Here is a 15,496-nt window from a genome sequence, read left to right as displayed (position 1 = left end):
TACTCTTATTACGTACATTCTGATAATAATTCTTGTTATAAATTAGGGTGAACAATGGGGGGAGGTGGAAAACAAGTCATTGATAACCATATTATTTTAGATCTACTTATGCTATTGATTTTATTTGTTTCTTTATGAGTCATTTTTCTGACAGTAAATAAGAAATATTCCTTATTCAGTAAGTGGATTTCCATGTATGAAAGAAGCTGGCCAACTGGATGTTGCTGCTTGCATGGTATTCAGAGATGAGGCCATCTGAAGACCTTGAGTAATCTTTTCCATCAATAGGATGGCCTGAGGATACAGAGGTTGGTGACAATATCTGATAGACCCTCACTTTCATCCTGAAATAAAGACTAGAGTATCACTGAGACCTTGCCATTTGAAGTGCAGCTCAGGCTACAGCAGCCACTTCTGATTCTTCTCTCTTCACTTGGGGATAGCTGGGAAGAAAGAAGAAGTCAGGTTTATTTGTGGGACAAAATTTCCTTTCAGACTTCTCCTCTGTTGTACCTGTGAAATAAAGGACAGGTCAGTTAGTAACTGCATTATATGACAAACACAATTTTTTAGAGTCAATCTGTACCACTAATTTTTATGAAGATTTTAATCCTCCTAAAGGATTAAAGGAAGAAAGTTTAGTTATTTACTTAGCTATCCTGTGTGCCTCCTGGGTAAAAATGTGTTTAAAAAAAAAAATAGGAGGTGAGGCTCCAGCAGCTCATGGTGGAAGAGCAAAGGCTTTAGAACTACTTAACTCTGGAATTATCCATTCTTGCGATTCTCTGTCTAATCTGCAAAGGGTTGGGGGTTGGTTAAAATAAAAGAAAACAAAGAAGCTTGTTAGGTTGTTGTAATATTAATATCATGAGTCCATTGTCTTATAAAAAAATAAAATCAAGTAATGATCCCACAAATGAGAAAAAAAGTTAGTTTTGAATTAGATATTTTTAGAAAATATACATATAAAAAGTTAAGCTTGTTTGGTTTCAAAATTTAGATCAAGAAGTGTCTAAATGTGTCAGAGAGGAAGCAAGATGGTGGAGTAGAAGTTCTTAAGCTCACCTCTTCTCATGAAAACATCAAAATCACAACTAACTGCTGAAAAGCCATCAACAAAAAACCTGGAATCTACCAAAAAGATATTCTACTTTCATTTCAAAGACAAAAAAGCCACAATGAGACAGTAGGAGGGGTGCATCTGTGATACAATCAAATACCATACTTTCCACAAACTGGAAAATAACTAAATCATAGAGGTTTTCCCACAGGAGTGAGAGTTCTGAGCCCCACATCAGGCATCCCAGCCTGGGGGTCTGGCATCAGGAGAAGGATCCCCAAGAGCATTTGGCTTTGAATGCAAATGGGATTTGATCATAGCAACTCCACAGGACTGGGGGAAACAGAAACTCAACTCTTGGAGGGCACACGCAAGGTCTTGTGTGCACCAGGACCCCAGGGGAAAAAAGCAATGACTTCATAGGAACCTGGGCCAGACCTACTAGCTGGTCTTGGAGGGTCTTCTGGGGAGGTGGGGGAGGCTGTGGCTCACTGTGGGGACAAGGACACTGGTGGCAGAGGTACTGGGAGATATTCATGGACATGAGCTCTCCTGGAGGCTGCCATTTTGACACCAAGTCCTGGTACCACCCAACAGCCCGTAGGCTCCAGTGCTGGGATGTCTCAGGTGAAACAAACAATGGGGCAGGAACAAAGCCCCACCCATCAGCACACAGGCTGCCTAACATCTTCCTGAGCCCACAGCCCCCTCTAAACACACCCCTTGACACAGCCCTGGCCACCAGAGGGACAAGACCCAACTCCATCGACCAGAAGATAGGCACTGGTCCCTCCCACCAGAAAACCTGCCCAAGCCTCTTAGAACAGACTCAGTCACCAGGGAGCAGACATCAGAAGCAAGAGGAACTACAGTCCTACAGCCTACAGAATGGAGACTGCAAACTGAAAGCTAAACAAAATGAGATGGCAGAGGAATATGTTCCAGATGAAAGAACAAGATAAAACCTCAGAAGAACAACTAAGTGAAGTGGAGATAGGCAATATACCCCCCCAAAAATTCAGAGTAATGATAGTAAAGATCATGCCAGATCTCGAAAAAGAATGGGGAAGTAGACCAAAAAGATACAAGAAATGTTTAACAAAGAGCTAGAAGACATAAAGAAAAAAACAAACAATTTGAACAATATAATAACTGCAATGAAAAATACACCAGAAGGAATCAATAGCAGAATAAACGAGGCAGAAAAAATGGATAAGTGAGCTGCAAGACATACTGGTGGAAATCGCTGTCACAGAACAGAATAATAATAATAAAAAAAAAAGAATGAAAAGAAATGAGGACAGTTTAAGACCTCTAGGAGAACATTAAATGCACAGACATTAACATTATAGGTGTCCCACAAGGAGAAAAGAGAAAGAAAGGGCCAGAAAAGCTATTTGAAGAGATAATAGCTGAAAAGATCACTAATATGTGAAACAGTCAGCCAAGTCCAGGAAGTGCAGAGTTCCAGGCAGGATAAAGCCAAGGAGGAGCACACTGAGACACATATTAATCAAATTGACAAAAATTAAAGAAAGATAGAAAATATTAAAAGCAACAAGAAAAAAGCAACAAATAACATACAAAGTGATCCCCATAAGTTTCTACAGCAGAAACTCTGTAGACCAGAAGAGAGTGGCATGATATAGTTAAACCTATATATAAGTTTAAAGGGAAAAAGGGAAAAAACTATAACCAAGAAAACTCTACCCAGCAATGCTCTTGTTCAGATATGATGGAGAAATCAAGCTTTACAGACAAGCAAAAGGTAAGAGAATTCAGCACCACCAAACCAGCTTTACAACCAATGCTAAAGGAACTTCTCTAGGCAGAAAAGAAAAGGCCACAACTAGAAACAAGAAAATTACAAGTGGAAAAGCTCACCATTAAAGGCAAACATACAGTAAAGGTAGGAAATCATACACACACACACAAATATGATATCAATACGAGCAATCATGATAAGAGGAGAGGACAAGTGCAGAATATTGGAAATGCATCTGAAATTTAAGAGACCAGTAACTTAAAACAATCTTGTTTATATAGAGACTGCTATATCAAAACCTGATGATAACTGCAAACCAAAAATCTACAATAGATATACAAACAAAAAAGAAAAAGGAATCCAAACACAACACTAAAGATAGTCTTTAAATCACCAGAGAAGAGACCAAAAGAGGAAGGGAAGAAAAAAGACCTACAAAAGTAAATCCAAAACAATTAACAAAATGGCAACAGGAACATACATTTTGATAATTACCTTAAACATAAATGGATTAAATGCTTCAGCCAGAGAATGTAGACTGGTTGAATGGATATGAAAACAAGACTCAAAAATATGCATTCTATAAGAGACCCACTTCAGATCTAGGGACACATACAGACTGAAAGTGAGGGGATAGAAAGAGATATTCCATGCAAATGGAAATCAAAAGAAAGCTAGAGTAGCAATACTCATATCAGACAAAATAGACTTTAAAATAGTGCTATAAGAGACAAAGAAGGACACTACATAATGATCAAGGGATCAGTCCAAGAGAAGACATAACAATTGTAATTATAGATGCACCCAACATAGGAACACCTCAATATATATGGCAAATGCTAACAGCCATAAAAGGAGAAATCAACAGTAACAAAATAATAGTGGGTTGGGGGACTTCCCTGGTGGTTCAGTAGTAAAGAATCTGCCTTCCAATCCAGGGGACGGAGGTTCAAGCCTTGGTTGGGGAACTAGGATCCCACATGCTGCGGGACAGCTAAGCCCACATGCCACAACTACTGAGGTAGTGTGCCTTAACTAGGGAGCCTGTGTGCTGCAAACTACAGAGCTCACATGCTCTGGAGCCTGTGCACCACAAGTAGAGAAGAGAAAACCAGAGAAAACCCACATGCCACAACTAGAGAGAAGCCTGCATGCCGCAACAAAAGACCCTGCATGCCTCAGCGAAGATCCCATGTGCCACAACTAAGACCCAATGCGGCCAAAAAATAAATAAATGAATAAATAAATAAACAATAGTGGGGGACTTTAACACCCCACTTTCATCAATGAACAGATCATCCAGACAGAAAATCAATAAAGAAACACAGGCCTTAAATGACACATTAGAACAGATAGACTTAATTGATATTTATAGAGCATTCCATCCAAATGCAGCAGAATACACATTCTTTTCAAGTGCACATGGAATATTCTCCTGGATAGATCACATGCTGGGCCATAAAAAAGCCTTCATAGATTTAAGAAAATTGAAATAATATCGAGCATCTTTTCCAACCACAACACTTTGAGACTAGAAATCAACCACAAGAAAAAAAGTACAAAAAATAAAATAAAACAGGTGGAGGCTAAACAATAGGCTACCAAACAACCAATGGATCACTGAAAAAATCAAAGAAGAAATAAAAAAATGCCCAGAGACAAATGAAAATGAAAACATGATGATCCAAAACTTATGAGACACAGCAAAAGAAGTTCTAAGAGGAAAGTTTATAGCAATAAAATTGTACCTCACAAAACAAGAAAAATTTTAAATAACCTAACCTTACACGTAAAGCAACTGGAGAAAGAAAAACAAACAAAACCCAAAGTTAGTAAAAGGACAGAAATCATAAAGACCAGAGCAGAAATAAATGAAATAGAAATGAAGAAAAGAATAGAAAAGATCAATGAAACTAAAAGCTGGTTCTTTAAAAAGATAAACAAAATTGATAAAGCTTTAGCCAGACCCATCAAGAAAAAGAGGGAGAGGGCTCAAATCAATAAAATTAGAAATGAAAAAGGAGAAGTTAAAATGGACACCACAGAAATACAAAGGATCATAAGAGCCTAGTACCAGCAACTATATGCCAATAAAATGGACAACCTAGGAGAAATGGACAAATTCTTAGAGAGGTACAATCTCCCAAGACTGAACCAGGAAGAAATAGGAAATATGAACAGACCAATCACAGGTACTGAAATTGCAACTGTGATTTAAAAACTTCCAACAAACAAAAGTCCAAGAACGATGGCTTCAGAGGTGAATTCTATCAAACATTTAGAGAAGAGTTAACACCTATCCTTCTGAAACTATTCCAAAAAATCTCAGAGGAAGGAACGCTCCCAAAGTCATTCTATGAGTCCACCATCACCCTGATACCAAAACCAGACAAAGTTACCACAAGAAAAGAAAATTACAGGCCAATATCACTGATGAACATACATGCGAAAATCCTCAACAAAATACTAGCAAAGTGAATCCAACAATACATTAAAAGGATCATACACCATGATCAAGTGGGATTTATTCCAGGGATGCAAGGATTTTTCAATATCTGCAAATTGAACATTGTGATACACCACATTAACAAAATGAAGAATAAAATCCATATGATCATCTCAGTAGATGCAGAAAAAGCTTTTGACAAAATTCAACACCAATTTATGATAAAAACTCTCCAGAAAGAGGCATAGAGGGAAACTACCTCAACATAATAAAGGCCATATATGACAGACCCACAGCTAACATTGTGCCTGAAGATGAAGAGCTGAAATCATTTCCTCTAAGATCAGGAACAAGACAAGGATGTCTACTCTCTCCACTTTTATTCAACATAGTTTTGGAAGCCCTAGCTAAAAATAAACTCAAAACAGATTAAAGGCCTAAATGTAAGTTTGTATACTATAAAACTGTTAGAGGAAAATGTAGGCAGAACCAACTTTGACATAAATCACCGCAGTATCTTTTTTGATCCACCTCCTAGAGTAGTGGAAAAAAAACAAAAAATAAACAAATGAGACAATTAAACTCAAATGCTTTTGCACAGCAAATGAAACCATAAATAAAATGATAAGATGACCCACAGAATGGGAAAAAATATTTGCAAACAGCGTGTCTGACAATGGATTAATCTCCAAAATTTACAAACAGCTCATGCGGCTCAATATCAAAAAATTAAACAAACCAATCAAAAAATGGGAAGAAGACCTAAATAGACATTTCTCCACAGAAGACATAAAGATGGCAAAGAGGCACATGAAAAGATGCTCAACATCACTAATTATTAAAGAAATGCAAATCAAAACTACAGTGAGATATCACCTCACACCAGTCAGAATGGACATCATCAAAAAGTCTACAAACAATAACTGCTGGAGAGGGCGTAGAGAAAAGAGAAGTCTCCTACACTGTTGGTGGGAATGTAACTTTGTTACAGCCACTGTGGAGAACAGTCTGAATGTTCCTTAAGAAACTAAAAATAGAGCTACCATATGACCCAGCAATCCCACTCCTGGGCATATATCCCAAGAAAAACATGGTCCAAAAGGATACATGCACCCCAATGTTCATTGTGGTGCTGTTTACAATAACCAAGACATGGAAGCAACCTAAATATCCATTGAAAGATGAATGAATAAAGATGTGGTACATATATACAATGGAATATTACTCAGCCATTAAAAAGGAAGAAATAATACCTTTTGCAGCAACATGGATGGACCTGGAGATTATCATACTAAGTGAAGTAAGTCAGACAGAGAAAGAGAAATATCATATGATGTCACTTATATGCACAATTTAAAAAGAAAGATACCAATGAACTTATTTACAAAACAGAAAGAGACTCACATACTTAGAAAACAAACTTATGGTTACCAAATGGGAAAGGTTGTGGCGAGACAGAAAATAGGAGGTTGGGATTAACATATACACACTACTATATATAAAATAGATAATCAACCAGGACCTACTGTATAGCACAGGGAAATCTACTCAATACTCTGGAATAACCTATATGGGAAAAGAATCTGAAAAAGAATAGATATATGTATATGTGTAAGCTAATCACTTTGTTGTACACCTGAAACTAACACAACAATGTAAATCAACTATACAAAATAAAAATTAAAAATAAAAATAGGGCTTCCCTGGTGGCGCAGTGGTTGAGAATCTGCCTGCCAATGCAGGGGACACGGGTTCGAGCCCTGATCTGGGAAGATCCCACATGCCGCGGAGCAGCTAGTCCCGTGAGCCACAACTACTGAGCCTGCGCATCTGGAGCTTGTGCTCCGCAATAAGAGAGGCCGTGACAGTGAGAGGCCTGCTCATCACGATGAAGAGTGGCCCCCGCTCGCTGCAACTAGAGAAAGCCCTCGCACAGAAACAAAGACTCAACACAGCCAAATATAAATAAATAAATAAATAAATAAATATATGTCAACTTAATTAGAAAAGTAATGTGTTAAATTTAAATAAATAAATAAATAAATAAATAAAAATAAGGGAATTCCCTGGTGGTCCAGTGGTTAGGTCTCTGCGCTTCCACTGCATGGGTCACAGGTTTGATCCCTGGTTGGGTAACTAAGTTCCCACATGCCATGTGGTGTGGCCAAAAAATAAAAATAATAAAAATAAAAATTGCTATATATTAGATCCTCCTCTTAATTTTTGATCAATTTTAATAACTAGATAAATGACCACATTTTAAGTTAGGCTTATATAAACTTCCTAGAACTAGTAGAAGAGTTTTAAGGTTTGAGTATTTTAGGCTGTTTGGTTTGAGAAATGAGCATGAAATTTGGAGTAAAATGTTGACCTCAGGTTATCACTTAATTTTATGTGATCTTGGCAAGTCACTTAACCTCCCTTTTGGCTCCACTTTTTTCCAATTCTACAATGGGTATAACACTTTGTGTGATTTTTTGTGAAAATCAAAAGAATCATTTATAAAAATACTATGTAAACTGTGAAGTTTTATGTTAGTTTTCCTACTAATATTGGGGTGGCCAAAAAGTTTGTTTGGGGTTTTCTGTAAGACTTTACTTTTACTTTTTGGCCAACCCAGTATGTGGAAAGCATTCTCCTTGACTTGGCTGGTAAGCCAGAAACTTATTGATGTCTTGGCTCCATCAGGCAGGTACAATAATGTTAGGAAGCAAGGATGGCTACACAGCCCTCAGATATGTCATGTCATACTGCCTAGCTTTTAAAATTAGTCAGTGAACCTAAGTCTGAAATTAGCTCTCAGAAAGTTTTACTTTTTCAGGCTCAGAGGTCTTGTTTGATTTTTCTGTCTGTCCAGGAAATTCATGATTTCCATCTCACTAAGATAAAACACATGCATCCTGGAATATTTGTAAACTAAGTAGGAACTGAGATAATTTTAGACCCAGAAATAAGAAACAATCCAAACAGAAATGGGATACACTATGGAATTCTAAGTACTAACTCACTCTTTCATGTTGAACATGGCTTCCCTTCTTCTTTCCTGGAATGCCATCTGAAAAGTCCCTTTGTGCCTCTGAACCAATTAGTGGAAGAAATCTTAGACTAGTGGGGCTTGGTACCTAGAAGCCATAAACAAGGAGTTAGACATACTTAAAGTGCTAACTTCTGTAATGTGAATTCAAGGGTGGGGGATAGGGAGTGAGAAGATCCAACTGCTTTAAAATATACCCACCTTCCCAGGAGCCCACTATTAATTCTGATACTTTACCCTTAGCATCATCTGTAGTTTAAGTGTTTGATACCTGTAATAGCTGTCAACATGTTCTTGGGAAAGAGAAGTAACATTTTAAGAAACAATAGGTTAAGATTAAGTTGTAATATTTTGTCTTTGGTTTATTATTCTTGGTTAATTAATTCTTTAACAGGTTATCTGGGTTGGAGACTTGAAGGATGAATAGGGATTTGGAGGGAAACAAGTGGTGGATGAGTTATGGGCAGAGGGGCAGCACAGGCAAAGTCACAGAAGAGGAAAGAACAGTGATGCTTAAGGAATGGTAAGTAATTTAGCGTAGCTGGAGTTTAAGGTACATGGGAGAATGTGGTGGAAAATGGGGTTATACAGTTCAGGCAGAGATCAGATCATGAGAGGTTTGTATGCCAGGGTAAAGGCATCTGGATTTTATCCTCTAGGTGATGAAGAGCCAGGGTAAAGTTTGAAATAGTTTTCTGTAGTATTATTTAGTGTGGAATGACAGAGACAAGTGGTCAAGGCCGTTGACACACAGAACTGAAGACTTCTCTGGGATCGGACACAACATGTTTATGGAAGCATCATTCTGCTTGGTTATGTGATTTTCTCCAACCTTGTTTTTTAGCCCAGGGTCAGGGGTGAGATGTCAGATTCCCTATTTTTCTGTAACCACTCTACTCCTAGATACCTCCAACTCACCCTATATATAGGCAGAGAACCAAAAACAATCCCTGCCTCTCTGTTTTCAGTCATGAAACCTTCCAAGGCATATCTTCGAATCTGCAAAGCAGAGGAGTGAATGTTTAATGAAAAGGGCCCACATTACATCAGTGGCAAAATTCCTGGATTCAAATTCTGTCACTTACTAGCTGCATGATCTTAAGCAAATTCTTTCCCTGTTGATGAGTTATGAGGATCAAATGCACATAGTGATGTGCTACTTAAATGTGAGAGTTAGTGCTATTGTTTTATTATTACTAATAACAATATGTCAAAAAGAAATTAACAGAAAAGAAGTGAATTGATAAATATTACACAATTGAGAATGAAAAGGAATGGGCAAAACAAAATTGCTAGTAGAAATCAGAGATTCCTTAGTAAAAGGTATTTTACCTCAAGCGTTAACCCTTTGTTATTTTACCAACAAACTGAGAAGATAAAGGTGTGGTAAGAAGAGGGCATTCAGTTGTTTCAAGAGCTTTAAAACATTTCTAAAGACTTCCCCAAATTTATTTAATATTTCAGTTAAATTACTTAAAAGTTTATCTCTTCAAATTGGAAGAAAATATTAAAAGTGAATACCAATCTTTATTTTTAGGTTGTGCTATTCAACAAAATTGAAGAATTTTTATATGCTATACATGTATCTTTGCCCATAAAGAGCTTATGATTTATTGGTGGAGGTGAGAAGCAAGAGTGAGTATACCAATAATTCTAGTTCAGTGTAGAACATGATAAGTGAACATGTTATGAGACACAAAGCAAGAAGAGATTGGGGCCTTTGGGGAAAGTGGAATTAACATTTATTGAGTACCTACGATGTACCTCATATATATTTTCTCATTTAATCCTCACAAGAACTCTTTGAAGGATTAGATTATTAGTTATTAGAGAAAATAACATCTAAGATTAAACCTAAGTCTGTTACATTCCACAGCCAGTCCCTTTCCTGCCTGTGAGCCTGTCCTCTGGGAGAAACTGAGTTACGTTTGGACAGAAAGCTAGGGTTTATAAAAATTGTTTCATTTGGAAAGTGTTAAATATTTATTAAACATGAAGTTGATGCTGTGAAAGAATAATGACATAATGAACACTGCTCTGTTTTACAAATTGGAACAATACCCTCAACTTTGAGGTTTTCAGTGTGCCATTCCCAGTCCTTTTCATCTGCTCTCAAACATAATCTGAATGTTATATTCTTAATTCTCTTGCTTTTATTTATACAATTTTACCTTTTATGCTTTTTGCCAAAACAATATTTTATTTAGTTTTGCCTCTCCTCTATTTTTATCTAAATGAAATCGCTATGTATGTATTCTTATGCAAAACTTTTCTCATTCAATAGTATGTCTCAAACACTCATTTGTGTAGGTGAGTGCTATTCTAGTTCATTTAGTTTTACTGTGCCATAGTATTTCAATTTATAAATATGCCATAATTTAGTTACCAGTTATACTGTTGATGAGCAGTTAGGCTGCTTTCAGGTTTTTGCTGTTACAAACAATACTGCTCTGAGCTCTCTTGTTCCTGCCTCCCAAACACATGCTCAAGAATTTCTACTCAGCAGAGTATGCCTATTTTCAACTTTACTAGATAATGCCTGTCACATAATTTTCCAAAGTGATTCTAGCAGTTTACACTATTTCTACTAGCAGATTATTGTTCTGATTGTTCCAAATGCACACCAATTGTCAGACTTTTTGATATTTGCCAAGCTGGTGGCTGTAAAATGCTATCTTATAATATTATTGATGTGCATTTCCATGATTACTAACGAGGCTGAGCATCTTTTCATGTATTTATTGGTAATTTTTTTTCCTTTTGTGAAGCATCTATTCAAGTATTTGACTCTTTTTTAAATTGGACTACCTTTTCTACTTACTGATTTTTTCCTATTCTGGATACTAATACATTGTCAGTTACAAAGTAGGATGGACTTTGACAGAGAGAGATCATGGATATGGCAAGGGTAGACCAGGTGGACTATAGGGACAGAATACTGAGAGAAATGTTCAGGAAAACAACAATTAGTCTGATTTACAGAGGGTTGGGCAACTGTAGGTTATAAATGGGAGATAAGTTTGGTTTGTATTGTTGAAAATCTTGAGGAAATCCATTTTAATTAATTAATGCCAGACCTTCGCCTAAAGACTCATGCTATATCCGTTTTTTAGAAATTTTAGAAATTGAAATAGAATAAATAACAGTGTACATTTCTCTCCTGTTTCTGCACGGAAGAAAAGTGTGTCTATCTGTGATAAGCAGAATAATGGTAACCGAAGATATTCACACCCTACTCCTCTCACCTGGAATCTGTGAATATATTGCCTCACTTGGCGAAAGAGACTTTGCAGATGTGGCTAAGGTTAAGAACCTTGTGATGGATTATCCAGGTGGGCCCAATCTAGTCACAGGAATTTTTAAAAGCAGAGAACATTTCCCACTGGTCAGAGAGACATGTGACCACAGAAGAATGGGCAGACAGTTGCAACATTTCTGGCTTTGAAGATGAAGGAAGGGGACCACAAACTAAGGAGTATGAGATTCTCCCCTAGAGCCTCCAGAAAGGAAACAGCTCTGGCAACACCAGTAAAACCAGAGTCAGACTTCTGATCTACAGAACTGTGAAATAACTAATTTGTATTGTTTAAGCCACCAAGTTTGCAGGGATATGTAACAGCAGCGATAGAAAACTAATACACCGGGCACATCTAAATTCAAAAAACCAAAAGCAAAAGTTTTTGTTTGTTTGTTTGTTTGTTTTTTAAGGTTACCTTGGGAGAAGAAAGAGACTTGAAAAACTTAAAATCATGTTCCACTTCAAAGGCCTTAGGAGGTGTACGCTTGAAGAGCAAAGACATCGAGCTCATTTTTTTCCATCTGCATATAAAGATACACATACACACTCACAAAAAGAACAGTTAAGGACATGCCCATGCCTTTTGTTTTCTGCCTAATCAGCAAGTATCCATGACGTACTTCTTTGTCCGGGCCTCCAAATTCTCTTGGCTCCCATGGCACCAGTCCTAACCATGTGACCTTTGCACTTAACTCTTATTCCACTTGGCTTCCCAGATTTCCCTCCAAAGAAACCACAGAGATGTCTACTAAACCTGAACATTCCATGTAGTTAAATTTATTAATAGCCATTGGGGGGGGGGAAACTGTATAGTAAGGATGAGGAAATCTCTGGTATAAAACCAAAGCTTGATTTCTTTTTGTGACTCAGGTCAGCTCCCACTATAGTTAAAACTTACTTATGCATATATTTTAAAAGTTATAACCAAGTATTAAAACATTTTTTAAAGATAATAAGTAGTATGTTCTAAAATGCAGTACTTGTACAGAAGAAGGCCTGATTTGCTACACACAAGACATAATTATTTACTTATAACAAATGTGAACACATATCCTACTTTAAGCTATCCCAAATATATCATATCATTTCAAACTTCTGTATCTATCATTTATATCTCTTGTGTCTGCTTGTAATGTTCTCCACTAGTCATTCTTTATTTGTTCCACAATATCTTTTGAGTGCCTACTTTGTGCTAAGAACTGAACTAAGAACTGGGTATATAAAGATGTATAAAACATGGTTCTTGTCCTCAAGGAACTCAGAGAATAATGAAGGAATGTATATTAACAAAATTAGAATATAGTGTTTTCAGTACTAAGATACATGGCTGCTCAAGGCTCAGCAATTACCTGAGGAGATTGATCAACTTTGCTTGGTGAACTTTATCATATCCTGATGAGCCTTGGCTCTACTATACCACCTCTTACATTTTAGCCAGACTTCTTCCCCAGTGTTCCTTACTGCCCAGCTAAGGCAAGCCTTGAACACTGCAATGGGATTTTGGCAGTCATTTGGAACCCTTGTTAATTGTTCCCAAACTGTTCCTGTTTTGTACCGCATTCTGTGTGGTTTGTGACTCAGCTTCAATTCCTATTTACAGCCATTCTACCAACTTTTGGACTAGATGATGGCATTGTGTCTCCCCAGCTTTGACCCACTTAGGATTTCCCTAAAAGACCTTATTTAAGACAGTCCTCTCTGATTTTTCCCACTTTGGACTCATCTTGTCAGCTATTCCAGCTCTGGTCTGCTGGATATTACCAGTCTAGGCAGTCTGGTCCTGTGAGGGCTAGACATTTAGACATCTATAATCTAGGGCTGAGCTTTGCTGATGTTGAAAGCTCAAATGAGCACCAATCTCTTCCATTATAACAAAGATTTAGCCATGGTCAAAACCAGGACTGAGCTTTGCAAAAGCATAAAACACATTTTGACCAATATTTTATTCTTTACTGGAGGACTATCCTCCCTCCCCTATGCCTTTAAGCATGCTCAAGTCTCCCCCACAAACAATCAAACTCATGAAACAAACTATTCTTCATCCTTACAGCTATTTGACTTCCTTGCAAAGTAATCTGTACTGTCATCACCTCACGTCTCCTATTTATTTCTCAACCAAGACAATGTGAGTTTTTACCCATCACTCTTTGAAATTTCACTCTCTAGAATCATCAGTGACCTTTCAGCTGACAGACATGCCAAAACCAGTGTTTACTTTTCTCTTGTCCTATGTGACTTCACTGCCACATTCTACAAACGTGTTCTCTCTACCACTTTTCTTATTCTCTCCTCCCTTGATTTCCATCACATCACTTGTTTATGACTTTCAACATGTTGGCTACTCCTTCTTAATGTTTTTCACTGTTTTTTTCTTCTTTGGCCTGCTCTTTACAGGCTATTTCTTGATTTCTTCCTCAGTTTTCTGGTTTTTTTTTTTTCTCACTCTATACACAGGACAGAAGTGACTTTTCCACATTGAAAATATTACTGTGCTGATGACACCAAAATCTTTACCTATAACTCTGACCTCTTTTGGGAGCTCCAAACAGATCTCACTGCTCATTAAATATATCCACTTGGAAGTCCCACAAACACCTCAGACTTAAACCTGTCCAACATCAAACTTACCACCTTTTTCTTCAGACCTGCTCTTGCCCTTAGGTATTCTGTCACAGTGATTTCCGTAAAGTTAAAAATCCTTACGTTGGCCCATAAAAGTCTTACTGTGCTTTGGCCCCTATAGACTTTTCTCATTTTATTTCCTACTATATCCTCCCTAATTACTCCCTGGACTCCAAGCCTTGAAAGACTAACATAGTCTTTCACTGTTTAGTGCCTTTGCTTAAGCAATTGCCTCTTTGGTCTTTGTTTGATTAAATCCTATGTGTCACAGTATCATATAGTTTAATTTCATCTTCTCATCTAAGGGAAACCAAATTCTCTTACCTTTGCTGGTCAAATACCAGAGGATATTCATATTTTTGCTTCTTCTCTGTGAACTTGCTTTCTTCTTTTATTTCTATGGGATATTCATTAACGTCACAAGGCAAAATAAAATCACTTGTCTGTGATATTTCAAAGATTCTTCGCTGTCCAAAATATCCACAGTAATGACCATTGAGAGCATGCCAGATCCTGGGGAAAGGCAAAAGTAGGGAGAAGAATGTAACTGGAATTCAGTAGAAGTTATTCTGTTTATTAGATCATTTATGTAGATTTTCACTGGCCCAACAGGTATTTTAAACTTGGGTCCAGGACTCTTCCTATTAAATATATGGAGCTAATCATAACATAAACATTTTTATCAGTTAGAAATCTAATCTACAACAATTTTGGAAATGTCAATTTAAATCTATACTTAGGATAATCATTTATTAAACCCAGAAGACAAGAAATAGATTTTTCCCAAAATAACAACACTTGTTGTATAACCTCATCATGATGACTTGTCAGTTGAATTAAGCTGTAGAATGGGTCATATCTCAGCTGTCTACTTTCTGTATCAGCATCAATAGAACTTATGAGAGGAGATAGCTACTAATGGTTTCACTCTTACCAAAATCATCTCAACCTCCATCTACATTTCCTACTATTGTGGAAACACCATACTATTTTTTACAACTGAGTTCTGCAATAAAGTGGGAGAAGAAGTGGTTCTTTATACATACGCATTGTGTCACTCCAAGAAGTCCTTCTAAATAGCCCACATGATTTAAAGTCATACAGAATGTCATTAGCAGGAGTATGTGCTAATACGTAAATAAGACAAATAAATTATTGTTTGGCAGATCTTCTGTTTCTGTCTTGATTTCAAGCTTAAAATTTCATATGATGGAAACAATAATAATGTGCCTGCCTCAATGACCCAGAAGAAAAATAATAATCTAAATGAA

The 15,496-nt window shown here is 37.0% G+C and overlaps 1 protein-coding gene across 2 annotated transcripts in view; it reads right to left on the bottom strand.

Moving 5' to 3' along the window:
- Positions 1-429: 429 nt before the first annotated feature.
- The window catches only part of WDR64 (WD repeat domain 64), a 150,368-nt gene continuing 135,301 nt past the window's right edge, over positions 430-15,496 (bottom strand). For both annotated transcript variants that reach the window (XM_065883312.1, XM_065883323.1), the window contains 5 exons: positions 14,550-14,738; positions 12,019-12,124; positions 9,224-9,304; positions 8,280-8,393; positions 430-513 (listed from right to left, as the gene is read on the bottom strand). In XM_065883312.1, the coding sequence (XP_065739384.1) occupies positions 430-513; positions 8,280-8,393; positions 9,224-9,304; positions 12,019-12,124; positions 14,550-14,738 (574 nt within the window). The remainder of the gene's footprint in view (positions 514-8,279; positions 8,394-9,223; positions 9,305-12,018; positions 12,125-14,549; positions 14,739-15,496) is intronic.

The sequence above is a fragment of the Phocoena phocoena genome, chromosome 1, assembly GCF_963924675.1.
Source record: "Phocoena phocoena chromosome 1, mPhoPho1.1, whole genome shotgun sequence".
Classification (NCBI taxonomy): domain Eukaryota; kingdom Metazoa; phylum Chordata; class Mammalia; order Artiodactyla; family Phocoenidae; genus Phocoena; species Phocoena phocoena.
This window is presented reverse-complemented; position numbering and strand designations above follow the sequence as displayed.